Genomic DNA, 20,381 nt, shown 5'->3' on the forward strand with positions numbered 1-20,381 from the left:
GACATGATTTTACTCAGTCAATATTAAAGATATCAAGGTTATATTAAATACATTTTACAAAGAATGTTCTTTACATTACGTAGGATGATTTTAAAAAGCTAGGTTTTTAAAGACTGGGTACATATGCCTTATTTAATTCACACTTGATTCTTATTTAACTCAACTGGCAATTATTTACATTCAACGTTTACGAGTTTGAATGAGTGAGTGAATTTACGAGTGTTGTCGGGCGTTCCACACATTCATTTACATTAATGCCTACTAAACAAATCTATGCGTCACCTCGTATCAATGTGCCAAATGTATCTTTTGCATTTTAGTCACTAATGAGCATTCAAAGTGAAAGCTACTAAACTGAGTTGGCCTGGGAAGGAGGAACATGCTGCGATGTCTTGCCCAATGCCATATGTTTCTGTCATTGCTCTTGGCACACAGAAAAGTCAGTTTATTACCTTCAGTCATTGTTTGGAAGTACATCTTTCCACTGAAGCGGCCAAAGCCAGCCACTGTACGGGCGCGCACCTGGAACACGTAGATGGTCCCTTGCTTCAGACCCCGAATATCTGCTGTGTTGGTCTGACTCCGTAGTAGAGAGGAGTTTGACTCGGCTGTATTCTGATAGATCAGATATCAGGGTATATTAAAAGTATCTGTGAAATTAGGGCTAAAGTCTCATCATCTAATTATAATATATCAACACAAATGCTGAGCATTGTTCAAATTTAATTTCATTGCATGCATTTCAATTTTGTAAAATGGAAGATTATTGATCCATTTGCTTTAGGACTATAATATCAATGATGTTTGGCAATAACTGGATGTATAGAAATCAGTGGCAGCCGGTGACCTCTTTTTTCGAGGGCGCTCGATGAGAAGTATTTTTCAAAATATGTGTTCGGCGCGTTGAGTGATCCTATGTGCATCACGTGTCTTGTCAAAATATGTGCGTGCTGCAGACGCGTCTAAAGGGTTTATAATAAAAGAGACGCTCGCATTTGCCAGATACTCGCATAATCTCATGCATAATCACATGCATAATCAGAGTTTACTGTTAGGGAGTGTCTTGCGTGTATTTTGTGAACGTGAACGTCTCTTTTATCATAAACGGTTTTGACGCATGTGCAGCAGGCACTTATTTTGACAAAACGCGTGATGCACATGGTTCACATGACACAACAAACACATATTTTGAAAACGCAAGCAACACACATGACACTCCGAACACTTATTTTGAATTTGTGTCCCTCGGATGAGCAGTCACGAGCCCCCACTGATAGAAATCGAGATGCAGACAAACACAGACACACTGCAAGTCACGTATTTTAATTTTGTGAGGAAGGAACTTAATCTTAATCAGTAACTGATTTACCTTTTCATAATATTGAAGCTCATAGTCCAAAATGACTCCGTTGGGCTGATCTGGTTGCGACCAAGACAATGTGATACCATCCACAGTTCGACTGACCTGATGCATGATGGACACAACAGATGGAGCTGTAAAGAGAAATAAATACAGTTGGACACAAAAAAAAGATAAAGAGAACTTTATCATGATATAGGCTGTAAAATTAAAGCTTTGTCCATAAAAATAAGTTAACTGATTTTGCACCGACATCTGTAAGGCACCGCAACAGCATACAATTTTCCCATAATGCATCCGAGGATGACAAGCACAAATCCCAGAAGATTTCAACACCTTAAAGTGACAGATATCACTGTCCGTCTCTGCAGCTAGGGCTTACAAACAAGCTGGCTCTCGTACAAGAATCTGTTTTCTGGCATTCGTTTTGGGTATAGAGAAGCCATTATATCATATACTGTACAGCTCCATGCTGACTCTAAAAAAAACATGTAACACTTCATTATCATTTCCTTGCTCAGAGAAGCGAAAAGACAAGGGTGAAAACTGGCAAACACTATGGCTGGTGGTAAAACTGCAATTGTGGTTTAAAGATCAAATGAATTATTTTGTCTTAAAGCCAATCGGCTAACCACAGTTGTGGGCAGCAGATTAGGCTACATGAGGTTTGCTACAGGCACACTTGCTTTTCTTTGAAAGCGATTTTGTTTATAAGCCAAATTCTGATTCTCTAACAATAAACACGGAATTATTATTATCATTATATTTAAAGATGTTTTTTGTTCGTTTTTAACATACTTTTATCCAAAGCAACTTACAATACAAGCTATATCAGTGTTGCACTGCTAAAAATATTTGCACTATTTCAGCTAAAAGAAAAACACTATTATGACCATTTTAATACTATAAAATTAATTTCACATGTCTCTTTAAAGGTGCAGTGTGTAATTTTTAGAAGGATTTCTTGACAGAAATGCAAAATAATATACAAAACTACATTATCAGGGGTGTATAAATACCTTTTTATTATTAGCTTAGAATGAGACGTTTTTATTTACATGCACAGAGGGTCCCCTTACATGGAAGTCACCATTTTGTGACGCCATGTTTCTACAGAAGCCCTTAACGGACAAACTTTTTTACTAAGTCGTCTCCGACGATGACATGTTTTTCCTGTGGCGGCTACTGTAGCTTCTCTATGTGTTTCAAAAGCAAGGGCTGATCAGTGGAATGAGCCGTTGGTGCAATTCGCAACCTCACCACTAGATGCTGCTAAAATTTACACACTGCACCTTTAATGGTCAATGTTAAGATTGGTAAAGGGTGTTTAATAAATCATATTTAAAAAGTTCAGATGCAGAACCCCTGTAAAGAAGCGCCACTTTGCATCTAGGACAACTTGGAGGTATCGTACACCGGACGTGCACATTAAATGGCGCAAGCTTAGTCAGATAGCTTCTACTTTAAAATGCAAAATATATGTTAGCAGACGTTAATCGCTAATGATTTGGGACAAATATGATGTTATTTAATGTTAAACAATAGTATGTGAGTGGCCGCCGGTGTGCGTACATTATTAGAAAATAATGTGTTCTGTTTATAGATTCATGGTAGGACGAGGTACTTCTCGTCCGGTGTGCGACCCACTTTAGTTTGTCTGACATGTTTTCTTGTAAATTATCATTTTTTATCCAGCTCTTATGTTTAGGTTCAGTAATTTCACTTTTAACTCTTTCTCTGCCATTTACGAGTTATATTGTCCATTAAGAGAAAACATTTGCATATAAAAACATGTTCCTGATGAATTTTTATGTTGATCTGCACTTACCCAATTTATGAAAAAACTGAAGCCAAAACGTTATTAAAAAATTTTAAACTCTGTGTATGTTCTGAATCTGATCTCTAACAAAATTCCTTCACAAAAATGCAATTATTTTAGCTTTTTGCTCAATTTTTTTATTTTTAAAGAAAAATAGCCATATTTAAAAGCAGAGAAAAAAATATAGATAGGATGAAAGTTTATTTTCTCTGTTTTATTTGTTGTTTGTTTGAAAGCAGAGGGTCTGTTCTTTCATTTGATATATTTGTATGTTAATATATATATAATATATTTTTAAAAGAAAATTTGGAAGGCATATTGTGAAACTTTTGTGAAACTCACAAAAAATGCTGGCGGGCAACTATAAAAAAAATGCCTGGCGGGGAATGAGTTAATGGCAACAAAAAGGATATTTGTCAGTAATTGAAATGCCAAGTTTTCACAAATGTCACTTTAGTAATTTAAATGGTATTAAACAGATCTGGCTGTCTTTCGCTGTAAAACCATCTAATCCCATGTAAAAATCCGCAGTCACTCGTCACTTTCCACTTTTCACAGGGTCGAAAATTTATTTAATATCCTAATATATTCAGTAAACCTCCTTAAACTGGGCAAAAAATCCTGCACTGTGATGTACTGTACATGCAGCGTCGTTCATTCAATTCTTCCGCACCCTTACCCTTGGTTCACACCAGCCGCGTTTACGGTATCAAATTCGCGTCTACCGCATCTAGTTTGAACGTCTACCGCTTGAACATTTTGAGTTTCCTCGCTTCATTCGCACGTGAGAGCCACGCGTGAAATTCTAGATATCGAGACATTCACGTGGAAATTCGCGTCATGGGAGGGGCTTCTGCGACTTCGCTCACTTCCTGTAATCACGTCACTATTACAGCAAGCTCCTGATTGGTTAATGCAGTGTGTTTTTCGTCAAAGTTCTAATTTTTCAACTCGCCCGTTTGCCGCTGCTACGCTCAATTCGCGTGAATGAGGCTGAATCGCATCATTGAAATCACTCGCGCTTGACGCCTCTACCGCGGCTGGTCTGAACGCAGCATAAGAGCACTTTGCTTAAAATTGTGGTGGCATTTAGTGGATTCTGCCAACAAAGTGATATTTCTAAATGGCTTGATTAAACGAATTTGAAGCGAAAATATTTGATTAACGTGTAATACATGCCGAGAGCATTCGGTCAGTATCATTATCGCATTTTTGACGTAGGTGGTGTTTAGAGGCTTATGCATTTGAGCTCTTCATTTAAAGTTGGAATACAATTGACGGCTTATTGCTTGTACTGTAGAGTTCACAGCCTCGAGTTGTTATTGTAGATGTAAGCGCTCTTCCATAGCACCTGCTGATCAGAGATCAGTGTAAAATATGTCTTTTCTTGTTAGTTTCACCGTAAACATCAGTCTTGGACATGTGTTATTTTCAACAAGCTGAACAAGAACAAGCCCTTTGCTTTGATTTACGGCACTGAATTAGACAATGGTGTGCAAGAAGGACATGATTGTTTGAGAGCCGAGCGTGCTGATGTGTATGTTGGAGAGAGTCATTCCAAACAAGAGCAGGAGTGACAGATGAGATTAGACTAGCACTTCAAGAAGAGGATGAACCATTTCAAACAATCACGGAATTCAATTCATCAGACACATGTAACATTTTAACCCCCATTAATTGCAAATTAAAATGTTGAGCTCTACTGACAGTGTTGGATTCTGGGTCATTACCAGAACGGCATGAGATCTGTGCATGCACAGCTCCAAAGAAAGCTCTGCAGATCTAAACATCCCTCTTTCTTTTTTGTGTGGTTATTAAATATTTTAGTGAATCTTCTTGTGCTTACAGCTGCAGATAAGAGTGTAGTAATCATTTAAATGTGTTCATGTTACTCAGTTGGTAGAGCATTATGTTAGCAGTGCAAAGGTCATGGGTTTGATGCCATCATCATGGTATACCTGTTCATTATTAGGGTACGTTTACACGATAATAAATGTACTAAAAACTGAAGGATAACCTTTGCATTTTTTTTGCTAGTTTTTGCCATCATTTAACAATAACAAGAGTTTTTAGGAGAGGACAGGATAGTAAAGGGAGGAGAGAGGGGTATGCAACTGGCAAATGACCACGAGCTGGGAATCGAACTCGGGTCGCTGAAAGTGCGAAAGCACCACATGTCGGAGCGCTGCCCACTACACCATCGACTCTGACAACCTTTGCATTTTTTAAAGGTTTTTGTGTCCTCATTCACATGGATCTGCGAAAATAACTTTTTATAAATGATTTTATATGGTTCACACAATATCACACAATATGCATGCTCATGACATCACCGTTTTTACCAATTTATCACTGTAAAAAAATCCGTAGAAATTGCAGCTGGGTTGCCAGTAATTTACCGTAGATTTAAATTTATGTTATTTACTGGCAACATTTTGTTCAAAGTTAAATGAACATTTAACATTAAAGTCTTTGTCTTTACATAGTAAAACTAAAAAAACAGCATCAAGCTAAACATTCTGGGAAACAAAATCTGACGCAAAAAACAGAATAAGGTTGATGATGATTCCTGGTTCCCAGAATGCTTTGCATGAGACTGTTATTGTATAGTTTTATTCTGTAAAGATAAAGACTTGTTAATATTTAAAATTTATTTAACTTTGAACAAACTCTTGCCAGTAAATAACATAAATTTAAATATAAATTTATTGTTGTGTAAAATAATGGCCAAAAGTTTTCGATTTGTGGAAAACATTAATGTGTAAATGCGCCGTTAGAAATTAACCATAATTAAAATAAAATTTTCTTAATAAGTAATTTTTATTGAGATTTATACATATCATCAATAAATAAGCTTTCAATTAATGTATGGTTTTTGTTAGGATTGAATATTCGGCCGAGATATTTGAAAATCTAGAAAATCTAGAATCAAACTATTAAGGAAAAACGCCTTTAAAATTGTCAAAAAAAAAAGTTTTAAGCAACACATATTACTAATTAAAAATAATCTAGAGCTGGGCATAGATTAATCTAGATTAATCTCATACAAAATAAAAGTAATTTTTGCATAACATATGAGTTTGTGCTGTGTGTAATTATTATGTATATATAAATACACACACATTCATATATGTATTTAAGAAACATTGACATGTGTATATATATTTATTTATATTTTTATATATTCTAAATTATATATAAATAAAAAAACGATATTTTAATAAAACATTTCTTAAATTTACATGTGTGTGTGTATAAATATACATAATTTACACACATCACAAACTCATATATTATGCAAAAATTACTTTAATTTTGTATGAGATAATCTATGCCCAGCCCTAAAATATCCTTTTTAAAATATTTACGGTAGGAAATTTACAAAATATCTTCATGGAACATGATCTTTCTTTAATATCCTATTAATTCTTGGCATAAAAAACAATAATTCTGACCAATGAATGTATTTTTGGCTATTGCTACAAATATGCTACAGTACATACTGTATGAACTGTTTATGTGGTCCAGGGTCGCATATACTCTTTGATATCCTTACAAAAAGGGCATCCAAGAGACATCTATTATTTTATTGACTATGGTCAAAAATATTTGCAAGATCAGAAAAAAATGCATGTAAAATCAAAGTTATATACACTAAAGTTCACTGCACTACAATGCTAAACCCAAAATGGCCACAACAATTACAAAAATGTGACATTAACCTCTGAATCGTGTTTATTCAAAGTACTCCTGATTGCTTCAAACAAACACGACACTTAGTTTAATAGAAAGCGGTTTTCTAATGTTCAAGTACAGAAACCTCAGAAGCTCTGGAATGAATCCACCACAGGTATGCAGTTATAAAGTCAAAAGAGCCATTACATGAAAATAAGTTCTCTTGATTTGATGAGGTGATCGGTTTTCCAAACAGTAAGAGCTATTCATCATTTGCCTGCTGTCTTTGGCTGCAATTTATGAGAAACACAAGCAGTGCTCCTTCTCAGTCAAAAATATACATTTTATGTCCTTGTGGTATTCTGGGGGAGAATAAAAGAAACCGATTAGGAATGTTTTCATCGGAAAAGTATCTCATAATCAATCTTTTCTAGAAGAATTTCAGCTGTGGCAAATGACAAAGAAATTTCCTAGCTGATCACAGTGTAAAACAATGTATTAAAGACTTGAATAGGCTAGATTAAAGATGTAGCGGAAATTTTGTCGAATTTTAGAAAAGAACCACCTTCTCCACTTTTTTAAAAAATGCAATTGTGCAACACTCCTGATTGACAACTAGGAGGACCAATAGTCTTGATGATCCACCCGGAAAAAGAAAATCCTCCGCAATACCTTTAATGTGTAGCATGCCTATAAATCCCACAGTCTTAATGTTTTCAAATGACTTATTTCTGAAAGGTACACGGCAAAAAATGACTTTCTTACTTAGTATTTTTGTCTTGTTTTCAGTAGAAATATAAAAAAATTCTTCAATCAAGATGTATTTTCTTGATGAGCAAAATGATCTAAAAAAAATAAGTCTAGTTTTAGACCAAAAATATCAAATTTAAAAGTAAATTTGTTCTAAAAACAAGCAAAAATATCTGCCAATGGGGTGATAAAAGTTTGCTTAAATTAAGTGTTTAAGAAAAAAAATACTTATTTTTAGATTTTTTTCCTACCCTATATTGGCAGATATTTTTGCTAGTATTTTGTCTATAAACTAGACTTAATGTCTTAGGTCATTTTGCTCATCAAGAAATCAAGATCTTAATCTTCATTTAAGAATTTTTAGAAATTTCTACTGAAAAAAAGACAAAAATACTAAGTAAGAACGTCATTTTTTGCAGTGTATGCTCTCTAAATACTGAAGCAAATGTGACCCTTTACCTTTTTTTTCTTTTTTTACATAAAATCACCCTATTATGAACATTCTGTGGAAAAACAACCTTGATATCTTTAAAGGGGACAATTCAAAAGACTTTTTTAAGATGTAAAATAAATCTTTGGTATCTACAGAGTACATATGTAAAGTTTTAGCTCAAAATATCACATAGATAATTTATTATAGCATGTTCAAATTGCCACTTTGTAGGTGTGAGCTTAATGTGCTCTTTTGTGTCCTTTTGAGCAAATGAGTTGATCTAAATGGCAGTGTCGTGGTTGGAAAGTGCAGATTAAGGGGCGGTATTATCCCCTTCTGACATCACAGAGGGAGCCAAATTTCAATGACCTATTTTTCCCACATGCTTGCAGAGAATAGTTTACCAAATGCGCAAAAGTTAATGCGTTGATCTCTTTCACATTTTCTAGGTTGATAGAAGCACTTGGGACCCAATTATAATACTTTACCTTGGAAAAGTCAGATTTTCATAATATGTCCCCTTTAATATTGACTGAGTAAGGTTATGTCAAAGACTGAAATCAGTGAGTGAAGTCAAACTTTGATGCTCCCAATTCTCAAAATTAAATTATAAGACTTTATAAGCCTGGATTTCAGAAACAACGTCACAAATATTACAACAAAAAATATGTAAAATTGAACACTGCACCAATATACCTCTTTTCATTTTATTTGCTTTTAGCAGTGTGAGCACATCATGTCGTATTCTATTAAAACCTCTACTGCATAAGTTTCTTAAATTAATAAATCCTTGATTATGAGAGGGCGTTTATAGTTCTCGAGGGCCATGTAAACCCACTGACTCCCCAACTCACATTTGGGTTCAGCTGAGCAGCAGGTTCTGGCATTGTTTGTCTCTCTCTCTCTCTCTCTTTCTCTCTCTCTTTCTTTCTCTTTCTGTATTTGTGAGGTAGAGTTTTGTCTTATAATGGCAGCAGTAAGGCGTTGATGTGGACTGACAGGCTCACCGGTGAAGTCTCAGCCTGCAGTGATAGGGCCAGCGAGTTCACTGCAGCACAGCCGGGGGCACGGCTCTCATTAAAATGCTCTATTAAACACTATTATGCTCCTTTTGAACCGCCTTTTTTTACTGACATTTAAAATCCCCGAACAGCACAATATGACGAACACTGCGGACTGGCATTCAGTTGTCGGATAAAAACCAGGAAATATGGGAAATTTGATCAGGTGAAGCTAAAACGATGCCAACACTTTGGTTTCCTTATGGTAAACTTTGAAACTGAAAGGACTAGAGCAATATAAAAAAATCTCTACAAATAAGAAACTGCATACGGTGCTTTTTATTTATTGCCACTATCTGCTATTTTAAGGCTAATTCACACTGATCCAACAGTGTAGAATAAATAAATTGACATTTTATAGTGGAGTACAGCACTTCATTTACCTTTCAAAGGAATGAAAACAAAACAGGATTTAGTACACTATAAAAATGCTATAGGTAGTTTCACAAATGTTTAGAGTAATGCTCAATTATAAAATAATACTAACGCTGCATGAGGTACAAAATGGTTACTCTGTGCACCCTACATTTTTAAGGAAAGCTGCATGACATTCAGTAAGTTAAAGGATTAGTCCGTTTTCTTAAAAAAAAAGTCCAGATAATGTACCTACTACCATGTAATCCAAAATGTTGATTTCTTTCTATCTTCAGTCGAGAAGAAATTATGTTTTTGTGGAAAACATTCCAGGATTTTTCTTATTTTAATGGACTTTAATGGACCCCAACACCTAGCAGTTTTGATGCAGTTAAAAATTGCAGTTTCAAAGGACTCTAAATGATCCCAAACGAGGCATAAGGGTCTTATCTAGCAAAACGATTGTTATTTTTGACAAGAAAAATAAAAATATGCACTTTTAAACCACAACTTCTCGCCTATCTCCGGTCCTGTGATGCGCCAGCGCAACCTCACGTAATACGTCATGACGTCAAGAGGTCACGGATAATCTATGTGAGACTACGCCCCAGTGTTTACAAGTGTGGAGAAAGAGGACCGTTCTGACGTTGTTCTATCTCGAATGATACAAATGAATGTCTTTGTGTCAGTTTATTGTTTAAAATGGTCCACAAATGTGAGTTTCATATAAGTAACACTTGACCTTTCGACGTCATTACCCAATTACGTGAGGTTGCGCTGGCTCGTCACACAGCCGGAGGAAGAAGAAAAGTTGTGGTTTAAAAGTGCACATTTTTTATTTTTCTTGCCAAAAATGACAATCATTTCGCTAGATAAGACCCTTATGCCTCGTTTGAGATCACTCACAGAGTCCTTTGAAACTGCAATTTTAAACTGCATTAAAACTGTTAAGTGTTGGGGTCCATTAAAGTCCATTAAAATGAGAAAAATCCTGGAATGTTTTCCTCAAAAAACATAATTTCTTCTCGACTGAACAAAGAAAGACATCAACATTTTGGATGACATGGTGGTGAGTAAATTATCTGGATTTTTTTTTAAGAAAAAAAAACTAATCCTTTAATAGATACATCTGACAAAAAAATCATCTGCTGTATTCCTAACCATAAACTGTCTGCTGTTTTCTTACCAGCCTGGTTTGTTGTGATGTTTACGGAGGTGAACTGAGGAGATGAGGGGCTCTGGTCAGAGACTCCATTCACAGCCTGGATCTCAAAAGTATACTGGGTGTGGGCCAGCAGGTCTCTGATATGAACCCAGGGCTCGGTCAGGCCAAGCTGCCGGGGTAAAAACTGCACATTGTCACCGCAGCGAGTGCAGGCCCCTCGACCGGAGCCGCAGCTCTTGCAGATGATGTTGTAGACAACGTCTTCCCGACCACCGCTCTCTCTGGGAGTATCCCATTCCAGACGCAGGGATGTCTCGTTCACACTAGATATCACCCGCTGGGGGGCAGAGGGCACCGCTGCGGAAAGGCAAACCACATTGACTCATCAGCAATTAATTAATTAATTAAAATCAACCGGCGGAGTAGCATTTAAATAGCTTTAGATAAAGTTATGTCACCCTGAGTTTTGCGCATAGGGCTTAGAAAAGCTTATGACCTAACAGTACATGAACTGATTTGAGATGCTGTGATTCAGATAAATATTTAAGGGCCCAATTTCACAGACCAGGCTTAAGCCTAGGTCCAAACTAAAGCTCGGAATAAAGTCATTTTTTTTACGTGTAAGCAAACACACAGTCTTGCAAAGTATAGTTTATTTGACTCGTACGTGTACCCAAAGACCTCGGCGCAAACACTCTTCAGATGACGAAACTTGCGCGCACTGTACGCGGATTGTCCGCATTTATAAAAGCTACTGTACTTATATGTTATAATTTAACTAAGGCCTAATCCCGGCTTAATCTTAGCCTTGTATGTAAAACCGGTTAAGATGTTAAAGGAACAGTATGTAGGATTGTGGCCAAAGCTGGTATTGCAATCACAAAACTTGTGGCTAAAACTGGTACTGCAATCTGTGGCTAAAATTGGTACTGGTGGCCAATACACAAAATGACAACATAAACATCAGTTGAGGGCTGCAACTCCACTTTTTAAATGACAATATCCTGGCCAGACCACTGTTGTCAGTGATATAAGTATTTGAAATGAAAATGATATCTTAATGTCTAGTAACATATCAGGGGATCAATTGATATACATTTCTTACATACTGTTCCTTTAAGTTTGAATGTTGCTCGAATCTTGGTTGCGTTTTATTAAGCAAAACAGCAGTGGATAATTCTTAATGCAAAAAACTTTAAAGGACCAATAAAGTGTCTTGAAATGTACAGCTTTGTTCAATGCGTAGATGTAGGCTTCGTCCGAAAACTCTAAATCGCTGCCTTCTGCGGCAGCTTTCCAAGGCAGGAAGGCAACAAGGCATGTCCGAATCCAATGTTAGGTTTACTTCCTGACTCCTGAGATCTTGTCCCACAATTTTATGCGTGTGCGCGCATGGGGAATGTGATTGGTCGAGCCTGGTCGAGTTAAAACATTTTTAATTCCTACTAATTTCCACTGGAACAGAAAGACGGGGCAGGACAAATTGAGTGGCTACTCCCCTTTTAACTCTTTCCCCGCCATTGACGAGTTATCTCGTCAATTAAGAGAAAACATTTGCATTATCCAATAGATGGCGCACTTACCCAATTTATAACAAACTGAAGCAAAAAAATTATTTAATAATTTTAACTCCGTGTATGTTTTAATGATCATTCTAAATCTGATCTCTAACAAAATTCCATTATAAAAATGCAATAATTTCAGCTGTTTTTTATTTTTGAAGTATAAAAACCCATATTTAAGAGTTTATAACCAGAGAAAAAATATAGATAGGATGTAATTTTTTTTTCTCGTTTTGTTTGTTATTGTTCGTTTGAAAGTAGAGGGTCTGTTTATTCATTTGATATTATTTGTATGTATATACATTTAGATATTTTTGGTTAAAATAGCCAATAGCATTTCGTTTACCTCACTTTCTGGAATCTGACGAGAAGCTAAAGTGCAGAATGATGTCATACTAATCATTGATCCATATTGGTGGAAGTAAGAGAATGTAAATTTTGAATGCTTATATCTTTTAAAAGTGAATGTTTTGTAGCATACTATTTTATAGCTATCATTATGACTAGTAGGGGTGACACGATTCTCCAAATTCTCGATTTTTTTTTCCCATTCAAAGGTCACGATTCGATTCGATTAGATTGTCAATTTTTACCTTTTTTTAAAGCACAAAAAATTCTGTGCCATTTTTAGACCAGACTTTTATGAAATATAATATCTGACCTTGAATCCGTGGTTGATGAAATAAGATTGCACAACTTTCACACTCTTACAAAATGAAACTGCGGAGATCAGCTGCTTTAGTTTTATCAATAAAAGGTTAAAAATAGCGCTGTACATGGTGTGTTCGTGCCAGAAGTCAGAAAAGACGTAAAACATTGTGTTCAGTACCTTAGATTAGATAAATGGGCGGAGAGAAGGCGGTCTCGTGTGGCTGTTCGAACACAACTCAACTACATGTGCGTTTACACTACAAAAGCTTTGCAAGCCGACCGGACGTGACATGGGAGGAGGGCAGCATTGACGATTCCATTTTTTAAATCGAAGTTCAAGGTTGTGACTTAATTTCTCAATTTTTCAATTTAAAATCGAAATCGTGACACCCTTAATGACTAGCATATTCATACTAAAAGCAAAAAAAAAAATATTTAATGGGGTCTTTAAAGTTTTTAACAACTCAGATGACCTCAAATAACCTTTTCAGTAATCTCTGGATTCAGAGAATTTTTACAATTCATTGTAAATTCAATTCACGCAATATGAAACAACATAAACCAGCCTACTGTGTACCTCACCACGTATCTTTCCCTATGCAGTTTGCTCGTCTGCTGACTTAAGCGAATTCGTAGTGCCTAGCGTCTTTATGATCCGACTCCAGCTTATTCATTAGCCCATTATCACAGTTCCCTTAAAAAGAGTCTGGATCAAAGTCCTCTCCGCTTTCTAACAAGCCACATTAAAGTAATATTTTCATAATGACAAGTGATGAAAGGAAAAGTGCCTCATTGTAATGTAAAACACGAGCGAAAGGGAAGTATTTTCCTCTAATCTGGACACAGTGCAGGAGCTCGGAGTGCTGACAACGTCGAACACTACACTACCATTCAACACATGCCCACCCTTCCCCACACAACAGAGCATTATGCAAATCTCAGCTGGGTCTTTTTTGCTGTTCTGCAAGTTACACACCCATTATTTTTCTTAGTGCACTAATTGTAAGCCCCTAAAATGGGCAATCACATATATAAATGTGACAGCAAAGAGGAAACTTAGTAAAGAAGAATGCGCCACTATATATCTTTTAAGCTGAAGAAGATGATCAAAATTGGCTAGCAGTTTTTGCAGACCGCATCAAAGCAGTGCCGTCTTTTGATTTTTAGAAAGGAGAGTTATAACAATAAATTGCATAAAATGGTGTGAAGATGGCATACTGGTACAGGGCATCTGAAGAGGGTCCGAATCTGTTCGGTAATATCCACTGCGACAGACGCAGCTGGTGGCACCCTCATTGGTGGTTCGGCTGTTGATTGGACACTGGAGACATTCTTGGTCCCCTTGAGACGCTTTGAAGAATCCAAAAGGACATGCTGTGGTAGAGAGAGACAACAGTGAATGACAAATCAGAAAATACTGCAATGTACATTTACATTCTTGCATCTGGCAGATAATTTAATCCAAAGCAATTTACAATAGCCTTGGGAATCAAGCCTGTGTTATATACACTCTAAAAATGTTCGGTCAAAAAGCGACTCTTGGGGTGTAAAATGCTGGGCTGTAATCTTGAAATTAGCATTGTGGGAATTCAATATCAATGGTCATTATGCATAAATATTGTATGTGGCCAAACAGAATAAAGTTTTCAAGACGACCGTATTATTCATATAATTTGAGCGTATATCACTCTCACATCTTTTACCAACTCTCTCGCTCATGTAAATGTTTACCCATGAGCACATATTCATATAAAACAGACATTTTTATATTCCTGCTAGTGAATGAAAGCCATCATAATGCATTCTGATGGGCCTCCAGTGCAGTTTTGAAGATTGGTCTCGCACTGATAATCTTTTGTTTGGCACACAAAGAGCAGAATGGCACTCAGATATATCTGTGGAATACACTAACAAAGACCTTGTTAAATCACATCGAAGCTTTTCCCGCTGCTTAGTCTTAGCGGCCACAAAATGCAAATGTGCTAGCGCTGTTCAGAACCAATTCATTTGTAAATGAAGGATTTAATTACTCTTTGACAGCTTTGTTTTAAACACGTCTATACTGGATGTTGTACTGGACTTGTTGTGTTTGTGACTAGGAATCTTACTGTTTTATCAAGAGTCTGTATATCAAAAAGTAAAGGTCTGACTAATTACTTATATCTTTTAAAATATACATGTTGCAAGATATGTGGGGTGAAGACAAACCATTAGTAGAGTAATAAAATAATCACATGATTGCTGTGGGATGTCCCATCTATCATACATAAGTTTATCATAAAAGCTACTGTAGCTTAAGAGAGCGTGCACACCAAAGCTTTTACGCCGACGGCGGGCATATGTTTTCAATTGTTTCCAATGGAAGGGCGCCGTATTTTAAAAAAGCAAGCAGTTTGCGGGGTTTTTTCACGCTGAAAGCCGGCGCTCTGCGGTTTTTCTGCGCTCAGTGCTGAGCGCCGCGAGTCAACTTTGGGTGAAAAGTTCAGCTCATCATGTCATTTCTCACATGGCCGTCCAATCACAGTGGAGGAGGGGCGGGATAAACATCACAACAACCAACCGGCGCATCGTTCAACGACTGATAAACAAAGCAGAAGTATCACAGCAACCAAAGCGCTCAGCTGAAAATGCTGGTAGTTGGCATCCGCCTGGCGTTTTCAGACGCTTTGGTGTGCACGCTACCTAAATGGTAGAGGACTGCATTAGCAGCACAAAGATATATAGGGGGTCGGTTGATATTGAGGAATGCACATACTGATGAAAATGTATATTCCATGCACTATAAAGCCAGAAATATAGTCTGTTTTTTACATGTAAGCGAACATACCCCCACGGTCGAATGCACAGTCTTGCAAAGCATTGTTTATTTGACAGGTAGTGTGAACAGACTTTCCATGCATGCATATTGCAACAAAATGCAATGCATCTCCGGGGCTACATACTACATTCTCCTGTATGCCCATACGTGACCTACGTGTACAAAGTATGCACCGTTACAAAAATCTGGCGGTGTGCGTACAGTTCGTGCATACTATTCTGATGATGAAAACATGGCGCCGAAAAAGGCGACTTCCATGTAATGCTGCGTTCAGACCAGCAGCGGTAGAGGCGAGTGATTTCAATGTTAAGTCAATATAAAGACGCGATGGCGCGCGTCTGGCGGTCTCGCGCCGCGAATGAGGCATTTAGTGCAGAAGCAATTCCGCCTCATTCGCGCGTCTAGTTCGCTTGAATGGCACGAATTGAGCATTGCTGCGGGAAACACGCGAGTTGAAAAATGTGAACTTTGGTGGAAAACGCGCCACGTTAACCAATCAGGAGCTTGCTCTAGTAGTAACGTGAGTACAGGAAGCCAGCGGAGTCGCAGAAGCCCCTCCCATGACGTGAATTTCCGCGTGAATGTCTCGATGACTAGAATTTCACGCGCGGCTTTCATGCGTGAATGAAGCGAATAAACTAAAAATGTTCAAGCAGCAAACTAGACGCGATAAACTCGAATTTGACACCTCAAACGCGGCTGGTGTGAACACGCAGTAAGGGGACCCGCGGTGTATGTAGATAAAACGCCTTATTCTAAGGTAATAAAACGATACAGTTCATTATGTAAGGTCTTAATACACCACGGAAAATATAGTTATGTAGATTATATTGCATTTCTGTCAAGAGATCCTTCTAAAAGTCCCACATTGCACCTTTAAGATCAAAATGTCATTAATGTGAGAAGAAAGGTACATGTGGTTTTGCCAAAATAACAAAAGATGATATTCCATCATGTAAGCCAACAGTGTAAGTCAACAGTGACTACAAGGCTTTTGGTTGTATTTATTTATTTATTTTACATAGTTTATTTTTCTGTCTAATGTTTATCAGTATTTAAATGTGATGGCCCCCACAATCACCAGATCTCAACCTAATAGAGCATCTTTGGGATGCGGTGAAACGGGAGCTTCGTGGCCTGGATGTGCATCTCACAATCTCCATCAACTGCAAGATGGTATCCTATAAATATGGCACAACATTTCTAAAGAATGCTTTCAGCACCTTGTTGAATAAATGCCACGTAGAATTAAGGCAGTTCTGAAGGCGAAAGGGGGTCAAACAGGTGAGTGTTAATTCAAGTGTTTGTTTTTAAAATAAGTTTGTTTTTTGTTAGTTATTTAATGCTATGAAACGGTTGTGTGACTTCATGACTGGTCCCGAAATCGCTACTGCGCAGACTCGAGACCCAAGATATCAGCGCCGTATCGGGACACTGGCGGCTTCACTTTTCACCAATGGAAGAGAACAAACAGGAGTCGTCCATCTTTTTTTACACTCTATATGGCATAAACGTAAATGTATGTGCTTGCAAAAAGAAATTTAATGTCAGATATATTCATTGTTCGCCAACAAGAAATGTCTCTTAATTTCTTTGACACAGACTCAAAAACATCAACCTTACGTTGCTTACAACACATTCATCAACAGCTGTCATGTCCGCCCCCCAGGCAAAAACATAAAACATGCTCATAACACAACTAATCTGTTCCACACAGAAATAACGGTTGAAATAAATCTAACATCGAGAGTAAATGAAATGTGTTGCATATCTTCTACAGGTGAAAAGCTATCAACACTTACCAAGAACATTGTGTGTGCGCTAGGAAGTACAATAAAACTCATTCTATTAGCCTAACATCCCAAATGGCTTTGACAGTAAAACATTACTCTTGGCTGGGTCTCTGGCTCTATGATTGATGACAGAACATTTACTTTCTGCCAGAAGGAATATAAAGCTTCCACACTCACACATCACAGTGAGTTAGAGGAGTGCAAGCACTGAATGAGGTGTTGGTTACAGTTCAATGAGGCAGAGTGGGTGTGAGTGACAGTGTACAGGAGTGGAATTAAATCTGTGGTACCACAGGGTTCGACAATAGAGAACGTAGCGGACGTGTAAGAGGGAAAGACGCCAGCATAATATCCTGACAACGCAGATGTATGCCGTGTATTGTACATGACTGGAGATTTAGAGTAGGTGTTAATGGATTTCTGGGAGAAACTGACTAAAGACCTTTTAGGCACTGAGTTTTTTTGATAATCGTAAATGTCCATTTATCTTCATTCCTGTGAACAGCTGTGTCTTTTATGAGGTCCAATTTATAACAGGGAAGCCATAATAAACACTTCATTGCCTTTGTGTTATTTTATTCTTTGGTAAAAGACGTGTCTCTATTAAACACACACCCATCAACTACAAGGTGCAAAGTTAAAGGTGCCAAAGAATGCATTGAAATAATATGTTAAATTGTTCTCTGATATGTACACAGACGGTATGTGGCTTTATTATGTGCAAAAGAGACGGTTTAACTTGTCCATTTACAATCATAGGATTTGCCCTTAGAATTAAATGGTCTTATGACCTTATTTGAAAGGGTCATGAATAATTATGTTGAGCTCTGCTCTTATTGGCTGTTTGTCAGGGCAGGTCTTTAGAATAGCTGTGTGTGTGTAAACAGACCTCATGTTTGTGCCTGCATCAGATGAAGATACGGAATTTGAGGAATAATAAATTGTTTAGAGATTGGTAATTGACGTTTCTGAGTGGTAAGTTTGTGTTTTTTTTAGTATGGACCTGCAAAACGTAACTGTAACGTCAACAATAGAACTTTAGCCTAAATGCTAGCATATAGCATTAACTAGCATGTGGTGCTAACTCAGCAGTCACAACTTTGTTTTTAACATTGTAACAACAATGTACTTTTATTGTGTAATTTAATGTTGAGGCATACATCTTAACTGTAACGTCACAGTCGGTGTTGAGATTGGCCTGTTTTCCAGCTGTCTTTTTTAGGCATGAGGTTTACATAAGAAGGAAGAAACAATCCCGTTTGAGGCTCACGATATGTCATTACCATGTACAGAGCTCGTATTATTCATCTATGCCTAGGTAAATATAGTTTTTTATTTCTATGGCACCTTTAAAATACTTTCAACTATCCCAGCTTAATATATAGAGACAATTACAAATGAGCCAATTACTCAAGGCACAAGATTGTACACGTTGTCACTGGAGTGTATCTTTTCAAAAACTAAAATTTTGTACCTTAAAGACTTTTTAAAGATGTAAAATAAATCTTTAGTGTCCCCAGAGTACGTATGTGAAATTTCAGCTAAAAAATTATAGCATGTTAAAATTGCCACTTTGTAGGTGTGAGCAAAAATGTGCCGTTTTTGGGAGTGCCCTTTAAAATGCAAATGAGTTGATCTCTGCACTAAATGGCAGTGCTCTGGTTGGATAGTGCAGATTAAAGAGAGGTATTTTCCCCTTTTGACATCATAAGGGGAGGCAGATTTCAATGACTTATTGTTTCACATGCTTGCAGAGAATAATTTACCAAAACTAAGTTACTGGGTTGATCTTTTTCACGTTTTCTAACCCTAACCCTAACCCTAACCCTGGGGACCCAATTATAGCACTTTAACATGGAAAAAGTCAGATTTTCATGATATGTCCCCTTTAAATGTGCATATTGTTACCTCAAAGGTACACAGTCGTACCTAAGACTTAGAGTAACATTTTAAAATGTACCATCCCAATGACAACTTTTGTTCCTTTTTTTCTGATAGTGTAGGTTTCTACCCATGGAAACTATAAAACTGTGGCATTCGAGTATTCCAAACAGGTCAACATAAAAACAATAGGTCAAACAACAGGCAGGGCTACCTATTTTTCCAGATGACAAATATCAACCATTATTTTATTAAGAGTTTGTTCAATAACTCAGCTGAAAGCAAACTGTATTTTAACCACTGATCTATAAATGACTGGATTGCGCATAGAACGCTTAACGTAACAGCGTGAGGTGAACCCAGCGCAGAGTTCGAGCCGCCATCTTAGTACACCCAACCGGCAGCGTCATTGACTTTCATTCAAAATCATGTTTTAAATTCACCCGCTTTACAGCGTATCAGTCACGCAAGATTACTTTTAGGATATGTGTACGTAAATTAACTGTTAATTCTGGTGTTATTTGCAATGTTTATGTTTTAATCGGGCAGGAAAATGGATTTATAAAAAACGTTAAGGTGAGTGTGTCTGCTGCGCTCTGTTAATGACACGGGTATAAATAAAGTTTTTTTTGAAATTCAGCTACACGGTCAGGGTTATTTCTCTAAATAAGTTTAGGTAACTTGTAAGTTTAGATAACATAAAACCAGCAAATTATTGCATGCACGTACGGTACAAAGTATGATTATTTATTTAAATTTCAGAATGAGCACGTTTGTCATTAATACCAAATATACTGCGGTCTGTCTGCTGTTCTGATACTGTAATGAAGATGAATGTATAACTGATTAAAAACGAAAATGTACAACTTTCAGTAAATAACTATTTACATGGTAAGGACGTTTGTGTTGTAATAATGTACAGGGTAACTTCAAATATAAAAACAAAGACTAGTAAAGTGATGTTTTATTATTAAAATCTGATCGCGTCCATTGATTTAATAGAATGTTTGGTTATACCAACCTGGCGGCGCGGTGGCTTTACAGTTGTGACGTCATGCG

At 37.0% G+C, this 20,381-nt stretch overlaps 1 protein-coding gene across 2 annotated transcripts in view; it reads right to left on the bottom strand.

Moving 5' to 3' along the window:
* ephb2a (eph receptor B2a) overlaps positions 1–20,381 on the bottom strand; it is a 73,563-nt gene that overhangs the window by 10,051 nt on the left and 43,131 nt on the right. Inside the window, exons 4-7 of one of the 2 annotated variants that reach the window (XM_055188106.2) lie at positions 14,049–14,204; positions 10,639–10,974; positions 1,370–1,494; positions 453–615 (exon numbers count right to left, since the gene is read on the bottom strand). In XM_055188106.2, coding sequence (XP_055044081.2) covers positions 453–615; positions 1,370–1,494; positions 10,639–10,974; positions 14,049–14,204 — 780 coding nt within the window. Of the gene's footprint in view, positions 1–452; positions 616–1,369; positions 1,495–6,791; positions 7,217–10,638; positions 10,975–14,048; positions 14,205–20,381 lie in introns of those variants that run through there. The other variant, XM_055188110.2, reaches the window with a different exon arrangement.

This window comes from Misgurnus anguillicaudatus, chromosome 13 (genome assembly GCF_027580225.2).
Source record: "Misgurnus anguillicaudatus chromosome 13, ASM2758022v2, whole genome shotgun sequence".
Taxonomy (NCBI): Eukaryota; Metazoa; Chordata; class Actinopteri; order Cypriniformes; family Cobitidae; genus Misgurnus; species Misgurnus anguillicaudatus.